The sequence below is a fragment of the Panthera pardus genome, unplaced genomic scaffold, assembly GCF_024362965.1.
Source record: "Panthera pardus isolate Hobbes unplaced genomic scaffold, ASM2436296v1 HiC_scaffold_12, whole genome shotgun sequence".
Lineage (NCBI taxonomy): Eukaryota > Metazoa > Chordata > Mammalia > Carnivora > Felidae > Panthera > Panthera pardus.
In genome coordinates this window covers 62,028,495-62,049,411 of record NW_026526677.1, presented here as the reverse complement: position 1 = coordinate 62,049,411, position 20,917 = coordinate 62,028,495, and the positions used below count along the sequence as shown (strand labels likewise).

At 49.8% G+C, this 20,917-nt stretch overlaps 1 protein-coding gene across 1 annotated transcript in view; it reads left to right on the top strand.

Annotated features, from left to right (window-relative positions):
- Window positions 1-20,917, top strand: part of TENM4 (teneurin transmembrane protein 4) — a 2,883,939-nt gene that overhangs the window by 2,648,488 nt on the left and 214,534 nt on the right. The window contains 3 exon segments of the mRNA XM_053900128.1: window positions 1,747-2,002; window positions 12,224-12,322; window positions 13,513-13,748. Of these exon segments, the coding sequence (XP_053756103.1) occupies window positions 1,747-2,002; window positions 12,224-12,322; window positions 13,513-13,748 (591 nt within the window).

Sequence of the window (20,917 nt, the reverse complement as noted above, 5' to 3'; positions counted from 1 at the left end):
AAGAAATAAATCTTTAAAAGATTTTTTAAAAAAGTAAAACAAAATAAAATAAAGGACCCCTTAGTTTTGCAAACCTCAGCTTCCTTGTCCTTAAAATGGGAATGATAATAATACTGCCCTCTAGGGGTTGTTGTGGGCATTAGAAAAGTTAAGGCTGTAAAAGTACACAGTTAAGTGCTAGTGGCAGCAACTATCAATATCCGTTAGGTAAAAATGCCACAAGGAGGTTGACTCCTGCTGGGAGGCCTGGAGCAAGGGCTAGGTCACCCTTCTCTGCTGGCCTCCTGATAAGCCTCAGACATAGTGGTCCAATCCCTCTCACCACTTCGGAGCCGTGAGGACTGCAGCCAGCAGCCTGAAAGGCCAAGGGTAGGGGGGACACTCGGCCAACCCAGGAGGGTGCTTCTGCTGCTGGCTTCTGTCTCAGGCTCCAAACGTCTCCATTAAAGTGATGCCTGAGGACGGTTGGACAAAGCAAATGACCCTGCTATTCTCGCCTTCTCCCTGGTGCAAGGCTGTCTGCTCTCTGCCTGTTTTGCTTCCCATGCTTAATGCCTCCCATTAAGGGGGATTCCTGCTAGCACCTCATGGCACATCTTCAGAGGGTACGAGGCACATTCCTGGGGACCGTCCTCATCAGAAACGAGGTTTTAGCCACTAGACTGCCGCAGCAGACCTCTTGGCCTCTGGGGGAAAGGTGTGGCAGGAGTCAAGGGTAGAGGGAGGAAGATGATGAAAGGTAGGGTTGGATTCTGCAGGGTGGGTGGGTCACACTCTGAAGGGCTTGCCAGACCCTGTGTGGGCTTTATCTTGAAATCTATTTTTCATCTATAAATCTGGTGATAATAATACTTATTGTTCTGAGTAGTTGAAAGGAGTAAATAAAAGATGTATCTTAATTCCCTTGTCTGTAAAGTGAGGATAAAAATAGTACCTGCTCTTTAGTGGGTCATGAGGATCAGCTGAGTTTAAACATGGAGAGGGCTCAGAATAGTGCCTGGCACACAGTAAGTGCTCAGTAACTGTTAATGATGGTTTTTAATAACCCCCAGGTGGTTTTTAATTCAGCTCATTCCCTTTACTCAAAATTCATCCCTCCCCCAGGCTATCACTGACCACTTAGCCTAAAATTTCACCACAGCCCTCACATACCCAGGCCACAGGCCCTTTCCTGGCTTTCTGTGTTCTCAGATTTATCACCACCTTAGTAAACTACATGTTTTCCTTACCTTGTTTGTTTCATTTTCTGTGTACCATTGTATACTTTCTCAACTTTTAGCATCCATTGGAATCAACTGGAGACTTGGTGAAATCAGATTGCTGGGGCCCACCCAAGGGCTCATGATGCAATAAGCCTGGGCCAGGGATCCAGAATTTTCTCTTCTAACAAATTCCCAGGTGATATCGAAGGGGCTGGTCCTGCACCACACTTGCAAAACACCACCCACTAAGTATTAAAGAAACTGTGTGAAGTGGGTGACGTCAGAGGCTACTTTTTTTTTCTAATCTTGTTTATTGTCTCTTTTCGAATTTAAGCTCCAAGGGGACAGGGATTTTGTCTGTTTTGTTGATGTGCCCCTAGCACCGAAAATAGTAGGTACTCAGTAAGTACCGTCTCTCCACCGTATGGACACGCATGGTCCGCCGCGCCCGTCGCCGCCCGGCCACTCCCGCGTGGGCCTCGGGACCAGGCCCGGCCGTGGCGGTGGCCCGGCACCCCGCTGACCGCGCATGTTTGTGCCCTAGATCACCCGGGCGGCCTGCAGAACCACCCGCGGCTCCGGACGCCGCCGCCGCCGCTCTCGCACGCGCACACGCCCAACCAGCACCACGCGGCCTCCATCAACTCCCTGAACCGGGGCAACTTCACTCCGAGGAGCAACCCCAGCCCGGCCCCCACGGACCACTCGCTCTCCGGAGAGCCCCCCGCCGGCGGCGCCCAGGAGCCGGCCCACGCCCAGGACAACTGGCTGCTCAACAGCAACATCCCCCTGGAGACCAGGTGCGGGGGAGGGGCGGGGCCGAGCAGCGGGGGTGGGCGGAGGGGCCCTTCCGTGTGCCCCCACGGCCGTGGTCCGGGAGGCTGGGGTCCAGCAGCAGCTCCGAGAGGCGGCTCTCTGGCCACCCTCGAGAAGGGGAGCCAGGCGGCGGGATGGGCGTGGGGCAGGAAGAGCGGGCGCTTGGGAATCGGGCAGCCGCAAGGTCCAGGGCTGGCCTGCCGCTGACAAAGGTATGAGCCCCTGCGTGCCCTTTTTCCTTGTCTACGCGGTGGGGGTGCTGCTCGCTGGAGGAGGCCGTTGTAAAAGGAGATGAGAGCTGAGTGTGTCACGGGGAGGCAGAGGGTAGGCTCCTGACCAGTGTTAAATTGGGATCCACATCTCCGCCTTTCCCTATTGTGATTTGGTCACCTTGTGCCTGGCCTGGGACCTGCCTGGCCTGTGGTGGGTGCTCAGGGAAGGCTCCCTGTCCTTTCTCCTCTCCTTCCCTCCCACGGACTTCTCACCGTTCTCCAAGCCCTATAATCCCTAACATTGAGACACCATCAACTTTTGGTTACAAGACCTTTCATACTTGAAATGTGATGTAATCCTCACAACTTTACCAAGGCCTTGTTGTGATTTGTGATCCCGTTTGGGAGTTTTGGAAGCTGAGAATCAGACTCGGTGACTAGTTCAGGTCACATAGACGGTGGATGTGTGTCTAAGATGTGAACCCAGGATGCCTGACTCAGTGCGCAATGCTATTTCCCTACACCACAGCCACCTTCTCCTGGTCTCCCCTGGCCTGGACCTCTCCACCTCTGCATCCTTCCAGTCTTGCAGAATGCTCCCTTCCCTCCAGGGACTTCAGTCAGCATCAGTTCTGTAGCTGCCCTCCTTCCCTCTGGTTAGTCACTATTTTACCAAAATGAAAATGAGGGTTTTTTTTGTTTTGTTTTGTTTTGTTTTGTTTTAAGATTATACAGGCATACAAACTCACTGGAGAAAATGCAGAAAGATATAAAGACAAAAATTAGATTTACCCATAATCCGGAAGAAAAGCAAAAATAAGGTTAAAAACAGAGAGACAAACTATTAAGAGACTCTTAAATACAGAGGATAAACTGAGGGTGGCTGGTGGGGTGTTGAGTGGGGGGATGGGCTAAATGGGTGATGGGCATTAAGGAGGGCACTTGTTGGGATGAACACTGGGTGTTGTATGTAAGTGATGAATCGCTGGATTCTGCTCCTGAAATCTTTACCACCGTATATGTTAACTAAATTGAATTTAAATAAAAAAATAATTAAAAAAAAGATTTACCCATAATTCTTACCCCTCTGTTGACTTTGGGGGACATAGCCTTTCCCTACTTTCTCTAGAGATGAAGTGTCCCAGTCTAGCACAATTAGAACCTCTTCATCTTCTACCCTAAGTAGTGGGGAAACATAGATTTTATTTTCTCAAACTCCTGTTCTTTATCTGCGAAGAGGACAAAAGTCATCCCACACTTAAAGAGGTGAAATTAATTTACACACGGAACATGTACCCATCTGACCCTATCTGGCATTATGACATCTGCACGTTGAGCTTGTGGGATCCAGTGAAAGAAAATCAACATCCTTTTGTGCCCTTTTACTCCTGTAGGATCGCTTTTCCAAAAGCAAATCTCTTAGAGATACAGCCCAGCTCGCCCCACCCCCAGTCTCTTAATTAATATTGTTTTTGTTGACCTCCTCTAAAATCATGTGTGAGTTTTCCTGACATGCCTCCTTGGCTCTCATCAGTGACAGAGCTGGATGATCATATGCCATCCCACCCAGGGTAGCTTAATCAGATCCCCATTAGTTCCCGTGGGCTTATTGAATGACTGCACGTGGCTGAAAGAAGTCAGCAAATAATCGATGGTTCTGATTCTCTGCATGGAACACAGTAGCCACTCCCTCTGGTTGGATGTTCATTTTTATCCCTTAGTATCAAAGTAGGTGGTTCTCTGGGTTTTTCAAGGGAAAGGAAGATAGAGGACCAGCAGCAGGGCATTTTCCTGGTAGAGTGGTCCCAGCTGACCTCTCTTGCCTCATCAGCCAGCCGACACCTGCCTTTCTGACCCTCTGTCCTCCCACGTCCATTGTACAAACCACACGGAACTTGGTTTTCTTTGTCCTTCCTTCTACTTTATCGCACTTCGGAAATAAAAGAAAATCACTTGTATCTACCACCAAATGTAACCATCGTTAACATGCCAGCATATATATATTCATATATACTATTTTATGTAAATCTATACAGATATGTATATTTAACATCTGATATATGTATGAGTGTGTGTGTGTGTGTGTTTATCAGTCTTCCCCAAGATGCCCACCCCTTTCATGCCTCTGTGCCTTTGCACATGCTCTCGTACAGTTGTCCGCCAGAGCTGCCCTCCTTCTTACTTCTTGGTCTTGCAAAGTCCTACTTACTCTTAAAGACCCAGATGAAATGTTTGAGGTAGGTCTCCTCTGTTAACCCAGAGTTTTGTGCAGCTAAAGATGGTCTAAAACCGGGAGACGTGCCTAATACAGCCGGTAACACATTCAGAATTCTGGGCCTTAATACTGACCTTTCCTGGTTGATGGCACAAAACCAACAAGGTTGAAGAGGGGTTGGTGCCCCATCTGGCAGACAGAACTGCAGATAATTTTGACCAGCGTGGTAAGATAGGAATAGCACAGAATTTACAGTCAGAGGACTTGGATTCCTGTCTTGGCTTTAACAGTTACCGGCCCAGCAAGTTCATGAAACATCCCTGACCCTCGATTTGCCTGTGTAAATTGGGCTAAGAACTCAGGCCTCTCCGATTGGGAGGAAGTGAATCACATAAGAAACATAAAGCATGGTGCCTGGCATTAAAAGACACACTATAAAAATGATTTCCCATGTTTTTTCATATACATCATCTTCCCATATCAACCCTGTAAAGAAAAAAGTCTTGAAAAAATATTTATTGAACTCCTGCTCACCCGAAGAGTTGAGAGGAAATAGGAGATTGCACCTTTTTCTCCACTTTGGAGAAGGAAGTTTGGCCCCAGTGCTCTGAGTACATAAGTGATGGTCCTTTCACTGAAGCTAGTTGTTCATAGCACAGGTTTTAGGGCCAGGCAGATCCTGTGCCCACATCCCCACCCTGTCTCTCACTGGCTGTGGTCCTAGACCTTAAATTTCTTCATCTCTAAAAGGGAGAAAATCTTAGTAACTTCCTGTTCTGATTCTCTATTGCTGCATAACAAATGACTGTCAAACTCTACCAGTTGATTAGACTTCACAGTGTGAGTCGGGAGTTCAGGAAGAGCTGGGTCTTCCTGACCTAGGGTCGGTCAGTGGTACTAGCTGTTAGCTGGGCAATCTGAAGGAGCCAAGTGGCTTGACTCGCATGCCTGAGCCTTGGAGAAGAAGGCTGGGTAGCTGGGCTCAGCGGACCCTCACCCTCTAACATGGTCTCAGGACTTCTTCTCCCAGTCTTCCCAGCAGGGAGTGGACTTCATATTCAGTGGCTCAGAGCTCCATGGCACTGAGACAGAAGTCGCCGATCCTTTTAAAGGCTTGGTCTGCAACGGCATAGTGTCCCTCCTGCCATTGTTCTGTTGGTCAGAGCAGTCCTAGGCCAGCCAGCTTCAAGGAGAGGGACTTCTCAAGGGGAGAGTGCCAAAGGATTTTCGGCCGCTTCTAACCCACTGTAGTGCCTCCTGAGGCTGTGATAGCAATTACATATGATCAGGCCTGAAAATGTCTTGGCACGCAGTAAGTGCTCAACTGCTTACCATGTAGTGCTTGTTACTCAGGAAATAGTCACCGAATGCCTACTGTGTGCCCAGTGGGCAATATGTCTAAGAGAACAGACTCTTGCACTAGGGCAACTGCTGTGATAGAGGCACATACCAGGAATCTGTGTTTTAATTGCCTCCGGATTTTCAGCGGGCAGCACAGGGCTTGCCACATCATGGGTACTGGAAAAATATTAACACGCAGGTTAAATGAATGAACAATGGAACAGATGAATGAAATGTTATACCTAACTTGAGTGGGGAAAAGGAAGACTTTAGTGGACCTGGTGCTGTGGGGCGGACTGTCGAAGAGCAGGCAGGATTCCCCACGTGGAGCCAAGAAGAAGGGGTGTGAGGGAGGCACAGCCTGAGCAGAGGCCTGAAAGCCCTAGGGAGCAGGGCCTAGTTGAGGCGGTTGTAGCCAACAGCCTTTAACCAAGCGACACCCGAATGGGGAGCCCCGTGATGCCAGAGGAACAGTCACAGGCCCTTCTGTAATTGTCGCACTGAGTCTATGTTGAGAGTCAAAAGTGAATAGCTGAGAAAATAGCATAACAGCTGGCAGAATAAGCAGGAGGGGGTTAGATTTCATGCTGGAGACAAAGGCAGGAGGGCAAGTGAGAGGGAGGACTTCGTTAACCCACTGCCTCTAGCACCTTCCTAGGGTTAACGGAGTCCCCAGGGGGAGACCAGGCCTCCCTGTGATTCCCAGAGCTGGGGGTCACATGTTGCTTTGAGGTCTGCTAGTGCATCTGTGGTCCATTCTGGTGGGATCCATGTGTTCAGGGTCCACTATACCCTGGTCCACTTCTTTCACGCTCTGTAGCATCAAATGCTTAATTGATTTCATAGGGATTGTCTGATTAATAGCCTGTCAGGCTCCTGTCAGATGAAGGGGAAGCCAGAGCACGAGGCTGCCAGACCCCTGCTCTAGCTCATCTGATCCCAGGCCTGGTTTGGGAGCCTGAGGCCCGTTGTGTGGTCATGCTCAATTAGGGGAATAGCCCCATCTACCCCTCAGGGATGGGAGGCCATCCTGGTGGTCTCCAACCCAGGCTTGGTATAGTTCCCAGAATAGCACACAGTACCTTCTAGTGGGCCAGGCCAACTCCTGAGCATTGCAGGAAATTGGGGTGGACAGTTGTCCCTGTCATTTGATGATTTGGTCCCAGGCATGCAGAAAACAGAGCCACTATCTTAGAAGAAGCTCATGGTCTTATGAGGAAGGCAGACCCATAAATGAATGAACGAAGATGGCACTTTGGATAGTGCTCTGACTTGGGGGGTGGTCTTAGCATAGAGGAGAGTGTGGCTCCCTCTGTATGGGGGCATCAAGGAACAGTCATACCAAACACTCATGGGGCCCTACTGGGGCTCCTTAGAGGGAAGCACGTAAGAGACTCAGCACCTAGGATTTTTATTGGGAACTGGTCACACAGGCACCTTATGCCTGGCAATGGCCCAAATTCAGACACCCAGAAGGAAAGCAGGTGTTTGGCATAAACCATATTGTTTGTACACGTAGTTTAGACACAGTGAGTCAGCCGCTCGCCAGTTAATGGTGGGAACCCTCCAGAAAACCTCAGTCAGGACTGCTATGGTAACTGCTCTGCACAGGTAGGTAGTCTTATTATCATCTCCACTTTAGAGATGAAGAATCTGAAGACGGGAAAGTGAAGTAACTTGCGTAAGGAAACACAGCCAGCAAGTGGCAGGGCCAGGATCCACACCCCGGCCAGCTGGCTCCAGAGGACCTAGCTGCTCTCCAGGGCTGCCCTCCTGATTATTTGGACCTGCATCGGGAGGAGATTGCAGGGGAGAAAGGAATTCTCGGGTGAGGGACAGCTGTGCAAAAGCACAGAGCTGAGAGAGCTTCGTATCTTGGAGAGATGGCTAAGAGTTGGGGGACACGGGAGCACATGGGCCTCATGGAAATGCATGTAAATGAGAGTCGGCAATGGAGGGCCTTGAGTTATAGGAAGAAGAGGTGGGTATGGGGCCTGAGGGTGGCAGAAGTGGGGTGAGTAGTTACGAACATCTTTGAAATAGGAGAGTAACGTTATGGGATTGGCCTTTCGGAAGGATCACTGTGACCTGGAAGACCCGGTTCATTTTTTGTTGCTTTTGTTCATTCATTTGTTAAATGCTGGCTCTATCACAAAGTCTTTATGGGGCCTTGGCCAAATCTCTGACGCCCTGCACACCTTGGGGGTGTCAGCTGTAGAATGTAGCTGGACAGCTAGTATAGCATGTAGCAGAACGTCCTGTTCTGCTGGGTGGCTGCCCCAGGGCTTTGTGGGTGAAGCATGGCCAGGACTCGCGGGCTCGCGGTGAGATGAGCTGTTGAGCAAGGCAGTCTGAAGACCTGGCCACTGTGACTTTCCGGCCACGTCCTTCCCAAAAGCTATTTGTTCTGTCCTCGGAAGGTGAGCTCTGCCTGCCCTGGGCTGGACCTAGAATCCCTGCAGGTAGCTCAGGGACTTGCCCGAGGCCTCCTCTCAGGCGTAGAGGGGAGGCGGTCCCCTCCCCACTGCAAGGAGAGCTGTGAGAGCAGAATGCGCTTCACTACATCCCCTCTCCGGGGACTCAGCAGCTCTCTCCTGAGAGGCACCTGGAGGCAGTGACGTTGGAGGAATGTGGTTTTCAGTCCCAGCTCTACCTTCCAGTTGCTGTGTGACCTTGGGCAGTCACTCATCCAATCTGGGCCCCAGTTTCCATATTTGTTAAAATGAGGTAACAGTACCCACCGGTGTGCGGGTCCGATGAATCTAGGGTCCACACCCGAGTTCCCAACAGCAGCGAGCTGGAGACCAGGCAGGACTGTGATTTAAGGAGGCCTCGGCAGCATGGGCCGTCATTAGGAGAGCCTTGTAACTTTTGTTTTCCGGAAGAACTGGAATCTCAGAGTTGGGAGCGGGAAATGGGCAGGAAATTTGGGGAGGAGCCTCGAACTAGGAGCCCAGACACCTCGGCTTTAGTTTCAGCTCTGCTGCTAAGTTGCTCTGCGCATACGAGCAGGACACATGTCTCTCTGGGTCTCAATTTCCTCACCAATCAAATGAGGCCTCATCGACTCAGAACTAAGTTTCAGAAGCACAGAATAGGGGCATTTCAAGTCAGCAGTAGCATTCTAAACTGGCAGTATTTTCAGCAGGTGCTAGCGTCCCCCCAAATTCCCGAGTGATCTAAATGGCTAACGTCTGAGTTAGCGCCAACGTGGAAAGCTCTTTCAGGGAATCTGGCATAGTCTCACTCCAGAAACCCTTTGTTCCAGTGCACTGCCTCTTCCCCTGTCCTAACAGATCTGCACGTTTGAGAGATAATTGCTCTCTTTTCTTAAATTATAGAAGTAGAAATAAAAACCACTCTTGATCCAGACACTGGAAAATCTCACTATTAACATTTCAATTTTTATCCTTTTTGTCTTTTTTTCCCTGAATATATTTATTTTGGATGGGCTTTAAGGTACACGTTTGACTCTCTGAGAGCCCAGTCCTAGCCTAGCGATGCAAGCCAGACTCCCAGATGTACGCAGAAGCGTACTATGCAGCCAGCTGCTGGCCCCAGGGAGGCACCAAGAGCTCGTCCTGGGCCTCTGGGCAGAAGTGGCTAGGGCCTGCTCAGGCTGGGCCATAGGGACTGTAGAAAGACTGGAAATTCCCTCCTGAACTACAGGGAATGAGGGAAATAATAATAAAACACCACCTGTGCTCCCCTCGATTAAACACCAACTGTGTGCCTGCAGTATGCCAGGGGCGCCTCCCTTCGTATACCCCATCGTTCACAGTCTTCAGCAAATATTTATGGAGTGCCTTCTACTGTGTACCAGGCGCTCTTGTAGACTCTGGGCACATGGCAGAGAACAAGGCAGGTAAGATTTCTACCCTTACAGAACTTAAATTGCAATAGGAAAAAAACGTGTGTGTGTGTGTGTGTGTGTGTGTGTGTGTGTGTGTGTGTGTGCATACCTGCGTGTGTCTAGTCCAATGGGGAAAACTAAAGCATTGCTAGGGGCCAGGGGTAATTAGAAAGAGCAGGACGGGAACTATTACAGTTAGCCATGAGAAGGGAAGGAATGGCCCATGCAGATATTTGGGGGAAGGTGATTCAGGCAAATGACAGCAAAGGCTTTAGCTGGTTGGAGTAGCAGCATGGAGGCCAGGGTATATGTCGCACAAAAAAATGTTATTGGAGAGGTAGCAGGGGGCCAGACGTTGTATACCCTGGTAAGGACCATGGTTTTATTCTTAGGAAACCATTGGAAGGTTGTGAGTAGAGAAGTAGCATGATCTAAATTATATTTTAGCTTCTATAAGGAGAGTGATTATCCCAGTTTATGAGTGCTCAGAGAGATAGACTCACCACCTCATGGCCAGTGAATGACGGAGCTGGGACCTCTTTGACCACAGAGTCTTCTGTGCCTTCCCTCATCACAGGAGGCCTCCCATGAGGAGACCACCTGTGGAGGGTGGGGGCAGAAATGAGGCCACTCTGAAGGACTTCCGCACCCCTGTAGTTCCTCTCAGACCCTGTGGGAGGCCCCGGGGGCCATGAACACAGCCAGAACAGCCTGGTACCCAGGCTGCTGGGCCCAGACAGCTCAGGACGCTCTCAAAGGGGAGGTCCCCACCACCACGGCGGTTCTCAGTGGCTCCGGCTGCTAAACTGTGTTGCCTTGTGTTCCCACTGTCCCCGAGGGTGCTAATGAAAGTGTCAACAGCCCCTCCTCATTTGGTATGTAAGGCCGGCCCTGGGGGGCAAACCCACAGGCAAGGCGGTGACACGGGCTTGTGAGCTGTGGGATCAGACAAACCTGCGTTCTCTTCCAGCTCTGCCTCTTGCTTACTCCGTGATAGGACCTTCAGAAAGTTACATCTCTGATCTTTGATTTGCCAGCCTACAAAGCAAAAATGATAGTGCTGACATTGTAATGTGGGGACTAACATTTACGTTAGATACAGAGTTCTAGAACAGTGAATAAGCTATGGTAGATGTAGGGCAGGTTAGCATTAGTACTTCTAGAATATTTGTTAGTGTTAGTGCTAATGTTATGTAAATTAGTACTAATGTTCCTAAATTGGCATTAGAACTTCTATGATATGTGTTTGGCCCTTACAGATACTTCCAACAGTACTCAGTTGGTCCTACATCAACTTTGTGAACTTAGTATTGTTATCCCCATTTTACAGATGAAGTATAGGATTGGAAGAGGTTGAAATTTTTACACAGTCACACAGCAAGAAAGCAGCAGAAAAGGGACTTGAATTGGGGTTCTCTGGTGCTCAAGGCCTGGTCAAAGTCAGCAGGAAGGTCCCTCGCAGGGCCGAACCCAAAAGTTAGCTCTCGGCACTCAAGTCCTTCCTTGAGGTGCATACGGTAGGCTGAAGCCATCACCGGCTTGTTTAAAACTGTGCACTACACGGTTTGTAAGTGAGGGGACAGCAGTGCGTGAAAATATCAGGAAACAGGATCCAGCACACTCCAATATGAATGAGGCCAGTTAGCAGGCACGATGGAGACCCAGAGGGCAAGTGTGTCTGTCTCCATTCTGCATTAGAAATGGGTGCTGTCACAAAATGCATTGCCCTCAGTGTACATGGGGGGAACAAAAGACACGATGCCCCATCTGTCTTCTGAGGGGCACCGCCCTCACCATTCAGCCATCACCGAGGTCCCTGCTCTGCTAAAGGACCGTGACACTTTAAATATTGTCAGCATCAACCTGGGGGGTTGTGAGAAATGCAGATTCTCAGGCCCCACCTCCATCTTCCGACTCCGAATCTCTGGGGTGGGCCTCAGCAAAGCACAGCTCTCCAGGCGATTCTGATGCTTACTCGAGTTTGAGCACCACTGCTTGAGAAGAAAATGGCCCCAAATGCTTATCACTCTTTTTTCTTTGGACTAGCCAAGTGTCTCTTGCTATTGTTTGAACAGATGTATAGAAAGTATACATCTTTCTACTTTCTATGTATAGTAGAGAAAGCACAGTCTTTGGAAACAGAAAACCTGAGCTCAAATTCCTGCATAGAACCTTGCCAGCTGGTAACCTTGGCAAATCCTGTTACCTCTCCACATCTCAGTTTCCTCACCTGTAAAATGGGGATACACCTTCCTTGCATAGCCTATTCTGAACATTTGAAGTAAACGGATGTATCATGCCTAGCTCAGTGCCTGAGACGTAATCAGTCTTCGTCAGTGAGAGCTGTGATTTGATGGCCACAACTGCCAGACATTCAGGTTTGTACAGAGAATGCTCCCTCTGGATGCTCTGTGCCAGGCAGACCCCTCGCACATGTGGCTTGCACACAGACCCATCGCCTGGCAGCCTTGTCCCGCTGATCTCACGCACAGCCGCGGCAGACAGCCACTTTGTGTGTTTCTCTACTATCCCCCTTCATCGATGCATGACTCATTGCTTCATTCATGTCTCCATGTGTGCGTAGAAACCTAGGCAAGCAGCCATTCCTAGGGACATTGCAGGACAACCTCATTGAGATGGACATTCTCAGCGCCTCCCGCCATGATGGGGCTTACAGTGACGGGTAGGTGACATCCCCATGTTCTTCCTCTCTGTGTGTGCTGTCCCTGTGGCTCCTGCACTCGCATGCAGACCCTGAGACCTTTCCCTGGGCTCTCCTGCGGGAAGTGACGATGCCATGTTGCATGCCCATCCCCAAGAGTTTCTCCTTGAAGTACCCTGTCTTCAGCATATTAACAGCGGCATTGTTAATATGCAGCTCCCGGCATCTCATTGGCTGCCTCTGACATTCTGATAGACATCTCATAGCAATTTTTATGCAGCATAGGCCCTATATCATATGTATTGTAATCCCAAGGATGTGTTCTGTGACCTGAGGCATCTTGCACCCCAGCAGAGTGCAAGATTGCTCTAAGGTTTCAGGGGGAAGCAGTGCAACCAATGCACCCCATTTCCCAGGCCGTGTACAAATTCTCCCGTGGCCATGGTTAAAGACAAGCTGTGGAGGATTTCCTGACACCTAGTTTGGCCACAACCATGTGCTTTGACCTGCCACGCTGCCCTGAAGACTATGGCTAGGCTGAGGATGCATTTGCCTACCTGTGCTCTCACACGGCTTTTGCGAGGAGTTTGGAAGGCAGCAGTCTGGCTTCTGAAGGCTTTTGCTGCCATCGGTTGTATAACAGCCACTGGGGGACTCAACCATGGCAAAACTTAATGGTGGTCTCTGAGTTCCACCCCCGAAACACCCTTTAAACAGAACGGTTTAAAGGGTTTCATACCTCCACCAAGGTACACTGGCAAAGTAGGTATTGGAGAGAGAAGAAACATTCAGGTTCCATTAGCTCCAGGACGCAGAACAGGATTTTAGACACATTCCTAGTTACCGCCAGTAATTTTAGAGAACAGCTAGTATAATACCCAAGAAACAGCATCCCCACCCCAGCCCTTCCCCGGAGAGGGATCTCCACACCCAGCCAGCCTTCTGTCAAGTCGGTAACACCTTCTTCCTTGGCCCCGGGTGGTTTTTCCCACAGGGAGGACTATCCCATTGTGTTCCCCGGACGCGTGTGTTCGTGTGCCCTGTTATGTGGTCTGGTACATGATTCTCCTTTTCTCTGTCCCTCCTGTCTTCTCTGTGGTGATTCTCCAGGCTCCTCTGCATGCCTCTATTGCTGCCTCTGTCCTCCAGGTTGACCTTGGTCCCAGTGAGCCTGCAGACCCTGATGCCCTCTGGCTTCTCTCCACCCGCAGGCACTTCCTCTTCAAGCCGGGAGGCACCTCCCCACTCTTCTGCACCACCTCACCAGGGTACCCGCTGACGTCCAGCACGGTGTACTCCCCCCCGCCCCGGCCCCTGCCCCGCAGCACCTTTGCCCGGCCAGCCTTCAACCTCCAGAAGCCCTCCAAGTACTGTAACTGGAAGTGCGCGGCCCTGAGCGCCATCGTCATCTCAGCCACGCTGGTCATCCTGCTGGCCTACTTCGTGGGTAAGCACCTCCCTCGCCCCAGCTCCCCTCGGCTCTCCTTCGCTCAGAGGGCAGCACACAGCACACCTGTGGGCACCGCGGGCACCTTGCCGCCCCGACGGCCAAAGCACACGTGGCGAGCCACGCAGCCCTGGGGCGCTGGCCTGCACCCCCTAAACTGTCAAGGTCATCTCTCTGGGACCCTCTTCTGCTCCCTGCTTGTAACCAGGAAGGAAGCTGAGCAGCTGCTCCGTCCTGTGTTGGATGCCTAGCAGTAGGCGTAAGCAGCCACCGAGACTGACCTTTGAGGTGGTGGTCTGTGGCGCCAGTGTCACGGATTAGAGTCACGACAAATGAAATGACCAGTTGGAGAGGCTGGACAGCAGGCAGGCCTCTCCTGCTAGTGCCACGTAGCCGCAGTGAGGAGCAGGAAAGATGTGGGGTGCCCTGGGGTTGGAGGGAAACTGCCAAAGATTGGACTGAGCTGACCTCAGCCAGGAAGCATGTCTCAAGGTGACAAGAGGCTGTGACGAGGTGGTCTGAGGGGACTGTGGGAGCCCAAGTCCAGAGCGCAGCCATGGTCAGGACTGAGGAGCAGCGGGTCCCCACTAGCAGCGAGAGTTGGCTGAGGGATGCACGGAGACCCCAAGCAGCACTGACTGGCCTTCTTGCCTGACCCCAGGCCACCTCCACGATGTAGGAAACTCCTCTTGGCCCCTATTTTGCCACCACAGGATGCCACCCATTGGATGCTCTTTCGACGTATTCCCCCCACAGTCAGGTTTCTTGCTTCCTTCACCCCCATCTTTGATCTGCTCCCAGGGAAGATGTTAATCTGAAGAGATCCGTAGGCACCGCTTAGAGTCCGCTGCCTCTTTGTAAATCAGCCCATTAATAAAAGCATCCAGAGGGGTTGGCTTAACCCTCTGTCCTTTCCAGCCTTCGAATTCTGTCATTCTCGGGTTTAAGGTAGGTCAAGCCAGCTTGAGAAGTCCTTGAAGCCATGCTGAGGAATTCTGAGATAATTCTGTATGCAAGGGGGACTTTTCCAGTGTAAGCCCGGTAAAGAGAAACAGAAGTAACTGGCACAGGCCAGAGGAAGACAGGGTGTCGTCCACGGTGGAAAAGAACCCTGTCATCGCATAACCCCCTGGGTTCCTGTGGATGAAAAAGGGCTGTGTGCTGAGGAAGTATGTGCAGTCACTAGGAACGATGAACGAAACATGGGCCCCCGCTTGTTCAGGAGAAGGGATTTGAGCATGGATTGAGCATTCGAGAATCGTGGATTTTACAAGTAATCGGGAAGGCGACAGCCCCTCAAACAGGGAGGTTGCCTTAAATAGCTCCACCTATAGTAAGCTTTTGTCAGTATGCCAGATCTCTCTCTCCCTTGTGACGACTGGCACAGAGAATTCCATGGCTTTAAGGCTAGGTGGGCATACGTGTTTCTTCCCTTCTATCTGATTGCTTAGTTGATGCTATCTAGAAAGCTGTGTTAAGAAGGATCCTGAGGGGGAGCCTGGGGGGCTCTGTCAGTTATGCATCTGACTCTTCAGCTCAGGTCGTGATCTCATCATCGTGAGATTGAGCCCTGTGTTAGGCTCCTCACTGGGGGTAGAGCCTGCTTAAGATTCTCCCTCTCCCTCTCCCCCTCCCCTGTGCGTGCTCGCGCTCTCTCGCTCTCTCTCTCAAAAAGAAGGGTCCTGAGGCTATATTCAGGATCAATGGGAAAGGGTCTCTGTGATCGATTAGTAATACCTATCATGGCCACCAGAATGGAGAATATTGATGGCACACCAGGCCTTTGCCATCCCTACTGTGTGTTAGTTGGTAAAAGGAATAGCCAAACTGGGAGAGGCCAGAGCCCTGTGAAAGGGCCCTGATTGATGTAAACTGGGTTACAGGTGAGGGCTATACAGTTCCAAGCACCATCACTTAGCATGAAAGTTTCTTCCTGTCACCACCAATGCTGTGTCCCTGGTAACCACTAATGCAACTCTTGTTTTTGACTGACATTATCATATTTCCTAAATGAGTAGACGTTTGAACGAGGACTGTCCCTGTTCATCGAGAGTCAAGTAGTTTGCAACATAAAGACATCAACTTACATTGAAATTGGAAAGTTTATACTGTAGCCTCGTTCAGGGAGAAAGAATAAATCTTTGTATGATTATGCAAACTCTCGTCTGTTTACATCCCATGGGCTTCTATGGGGTCAGTTTTCAGGAATCTAAAGTTAGATAGGATCTACCAGGAGGTAGTGAGCTCCTTGTCATAGGAACGATGCAGATAGAGCCCAGTGACCACATAGCAAGGATGATTCCAGTGCCGACTGAGATTTTTCACTGGATGGCCTTTGATTGTCCTTCCAACACTGACAGTCTTTGCATCCATGATTTTGTGACTTCTGTTTCTCATTCGGCAAACCATGCAGGGTACCTCCTTTGGGCCAGGTGCTGTGCTAAATGTTAGGGCTAAATACATGATCCCTGCCCTCTTGTTGTTGGTAGCTTTGGAAAGGAGACAACTGTGTTAGCCGTGATTGAAGCAGCTCAGGGGCTATGGGAATACCCACCGCCAAGAGCACTAGGGGAGGCTCCCTGGGAAGGATGATGATGTAGCTGAATCCTCTAGTCAGAGTTAAATTGTCAGGAGACATGCAGAGAGTGGATGTCAAACCAAGGGAAGTTTCAGGTTTAAGAGAGGACAGTGTGGTGGTAAGGCCATCGTCTGTGTTTGAAGCATCTGAGGGGTGTTGGAGCTAATGCAGGAGAGTTCGGTAAGATCATGAAGATGACCTCAGAGGCCAAGTGATGGACCTTCCCGGATGGGCACTGGGGAGCCACTGAAGGGTTTTAAGCAGTGGAAGCAGTGGCAGAATGTAGTCAGACTTTTATTTTAGAAAGAAAAGTGTAGAGGAAGGAACACTAGGCCCCGTCACAGCAAATGGGTCAGGAGAAGCCAAGGGCATCGGCTAAGACAGTAGCAATGTGGGTGGAGAGGAGGGGTAGGCTTTAGGAGAATTTGTGTCTCATGTTAGGAGTGGTTAGTCCACTGATAATGTGTCCTCACATAGAATAAATACATCCTTCTGGTAAAACCCTCTCTCTGCAGAAACTTTAAGACGGGACTGTAGATTGCATATGCAAGGGCCAGGTCAGATAGGCAGAACTGGAATGTTGCCTTTGTTCCCTGGAGACTCAGAGCTTACACCAGCCTCTGACAGACCTGGATTCCATTCCCAGCTCTGCCACCTGGCTGCTGTTCACCCCTGGGCAACTCGCTTCTCTTCCTGAGCCTTGACTTCCTCATCTAGAAGACAGGCCCGACCCATCACGTCAGGAGGATGTGTGTGAGGCTGGAGTACGCTAATGCAGGTGAAGGCATTGCAGGTGCATTTTCCTACTTTTCCTCAAGGGCTGGGGCCGCATCCTTCGTGCCTGGTCCCCTCCAGCTGCCGGGGGCAGAGGATGAGCGTCTTGTTGCTTGGTCGTAATCACAGCCTGTGATGACTAACTTGGAAGGAACTTTCAATTATTAAAAATCAAATTAATTGTCTCAGCCGAGCACAAATATCCTTAACAAAGACTTTTCCAGCCGACCAACCGATCTAATCAACAGGCAAAAGCACAGATACTTAATTAGATTTTTGATGAAAAATTGTGTTTAATTTCAAGTATAATCAATTATTAATTACTGTAATGAGTGAGTCTGACTGGGTTTACTAATTAACTCATTTAAAAATTATGAATAACCTTTTCATTTGTAATTATTTTCTACATCCTATCAAGCTCCAGATAAGAATCCTATCACTTCACCAGCACAGGGGGAGTCGAGAACAGGGCGGGCAAGAATTGTTCTTTCTCTGCTATCTGCTCGGGGCTGCCATATCTGGAGGGAACCCTGACAGATCCATTTGACATTCGGTTTTTAGTTCAAAAGTTTCCGTTCATTTGCAGAGACACCTGCGGTTACTCTCCTGGGAAGATCACAGCCAGCATTCACCACCCACAAAGGCTACAGGGCCTGGGGCCTTGCCTCTGGGCTGTCTTCCCCCCTGGGGGGTGTTACTTGGCCACTCTAGTTTGGGTGGGTAACCTAGGAAGGACCTTTAAGAATCCACGGGGCATCTCACCAGAGACGTGATGTACATTTTTGTCTCCAAAGGACACCCTTTCGGAGAGGTAGCTGTTGACCATGCGTGCCTTGTTTTACTCACCATTCTCCCTGTGATGGTTTTTGAGTATTGGAACACTCTCCGCCTTTTCCTTTCTGAAGATAAGAAATGTGTTTGCAGAACAAAATAGGGAGAGCATGATAATGAGGGGAAGATTAGTTAAAAGTCAAACCATGAAGTTTGTGCAGCCATGGCAAATAATGCTTTATTTTATAGCAGCTAATTGTTTTTAAAACGCTGTCCCCACAAAAGGCAGTGTGGCATAGTGTGGTAAAGATAATAGGGGCTGCTGTGGTCGTTCATAATGAGAGCACTTCACTTAGCTTTGATTGTTTGCAGCCCACATGCCCCTCTCTGTTCTGAGCACTTTGCTTGTAGTTTCTCGTTTTCAAATCTCCCAACAGCCCTGTGGATTATTCTCTCCAATTTACAGATGAGGACACTGAGAACCTGTGAACTGGAATAAGTTCCCACCGTCACCTGGTAAATGGCAGGACAGTGGTCATCCCCAGGCACCCAGGCTCTAGGGCTGATGCCTTTAAATTCTTTTCCTCTTTCGACTTCACGTTCCTAAACTTTATGCACTAACTTTCCTATCATAGTACTTGGTATTTAGAATTTTTGCTGTGTGCCCAGTGTTGGTCCAAGCCCATCATGTCATATCTTTGAGCACTCACCAGTTCTGTGAGATAAGTTTTATTTTCTGTTTTTTCTACAAGAGGAAACTAAAGCTCACAGAAGGTAACAACTTGCCAGGGTCCCAAAACCAGTAAAGAATATAGGATTTTTAAAGGCCATACTCTCAGACACTGTGCTGGGTTCACAGCTTGAACAGATGGTGTAGAATCAAAAGACCCCACTCATGTCCAGCTCTGTCACTTGCTGACTGTGTAAACTTGGGCAAGTTGCTTAATTTGTCTGAACCTCGGTTTCCACTTTGCTTATGGCTCCTATAGTGGGTGTGGCTGGAATGATTACCCCATTTTACGTGGGAGGAATTTATAGCAGCATGGCTGAGAGCATGGGTTCTGAAATTAGGCTGTCTGATTTCAGATCTCAGCTCTGCTGCGCATCTGTCTTGTGACCTTAGGCAAGTCTGTTTAACCTCTATCAGCCTCAGTTTACCCATCTGTAAAGCGAGGCTAATAATAGTGGCTACTTCACAGGGCTCTTGCAAATTCCAGTAAGATAATTTGCATAAAGTACTTAGACTACTGTCTGGGACCTTTAGCACTCAATAAAAGGTAGATACTATTATTGTTGTTAATAATATTCTTAGTACTATTAGCATCACATGTGGAAGAGTATTTGTAAGTCTTGACCGAGACCTTGGACCAGCCTCATCTCATCTCAGTGCCTGCGGGCTTCCTGGCCGGTGTTAGTCACTGGGGCAGCTGACAGAACAAGCAGGGAGACCTGTCAGGAGACATTTGTAGGGATGTGTCGCTGTTACAGGGAAGCAGCCTAGAGAAGAGTCATTACCAGAAAGTGCCTCGCGTCATTTCTTTAACTCAGACAAAAGTTGATTTTTGGTTCACTGACAGTCGCCTCTGTCCAGGTAAGACTGACAGGCTCCCCGGCGTTCTGGATCTCTATGTGAAAAGCAAACACGGGGTATCACGGAAGAGCTGCGGATTCCTATCTCCAGGACTCCTCAAGCACCTGTCTTGCCAAATAGGCGTTTGGAAAAGGGGCACAACAGGCTTGCTAACAGTACAAAAAAGCAGGACTAGTTTTACATTTGAATGGAGACCTGAGATTGCCCTGGGACTCTCTTCCACGGTGGGTACAGGCCCGCCCCGCGGAGAAAGGGTGCCGCTCACTATGCTTTCTCTAAGGCAGTGAGGTGTTCTCATGGAATTCTGCAGAAATCTCAGCTCTGCCACAGCCCAGCTGGGTGACCCTTTGGAGCCTTGGTTTCCTCATTTGCAAAGTGGGGAGAACAATAGTACTCCCATGAGAGATGATGCTGAAAAACCACAGGGCATGTGAAAAAGGAGAGCTCCCTTGCTGGTGGCCTTGGGACACTGTTGGAAGCCTTCCTTGGACCCCAGTTTCTCAACCCAGGATGGGGTGGGAGTAGATGATCCCGTAATGTCCTCCCCAGGTTTTGGAAGGAGGAAGGAGGAAGGAGGAAACTGAACCCGGACGTGGGGTGTGGCGGCCTCTGTGCAGCTGCTACGACAACATGCTCAGCACTGAGGGCTCCTTCTTTTTATTTCTTTTATCTTTTTTTTTTTTTGTAAGTAGGTCACATTTTCACCTCCACTAGCAGCTGATGTTGGATTGAGAAAAAAAAAAAATCAGAGCCCTTGCTTGAAGTGGTGATAGTTCGGTGAGAACGCTGCTAAATTTAATTGCTGCTTTACAAAAGGCAGCTGTCAGAGTGCTTGCTTGTTGGAATATCGCAGTCCTTGGTCCAGAAGCGCCTGGGTCATCCAGTTCTCGGGGTTATCTGGGCAGCGCTGATGGAGGTGGGCTGGGGCCCCGAGTGCCACGTGTGCAGACTGGTGTGGGCTCTCCTCGCCATGTCTGACTGACATTCCACCACACAAACCCCACTTCAGGGGCTGGCTGGCGGCAGTCCAGTTAGGGGGTCATGAGGCATCCCTTCTCTTTAGGGGGCGCGTTGCTCACTCTCCCCTCTCCTAAAGTCTGTTCTCTGCTGCACGCTCGTCCGGAGCACAAAGCCAGGCACAAGGGAGCCCTGCTCAGTGAGACTTGATGGGATAAATGACCTTGCAAGGTGGTAAAGCCTGCCGAGGGTATTTTGGGTGGAAGGAAAATACAGGCAAAAGCACGATGGCAGAAATGTGCACTGTATGTCCTGGGGCTCGGGGGCAGGTGACATGGACATGACATGAGTAGAGAAAAGGTCAGAAATGGAAGCCAAGGTGATATTACCCCCTCCTTCCCTCAGTTATCCCATCTGGTTCAGCTCTCACGGCATCAGCATCTCGGGTGCCATTTGCTTCATAAGCACAGGCCTGTTGCCCTTTGGGCCCGGGTGTTA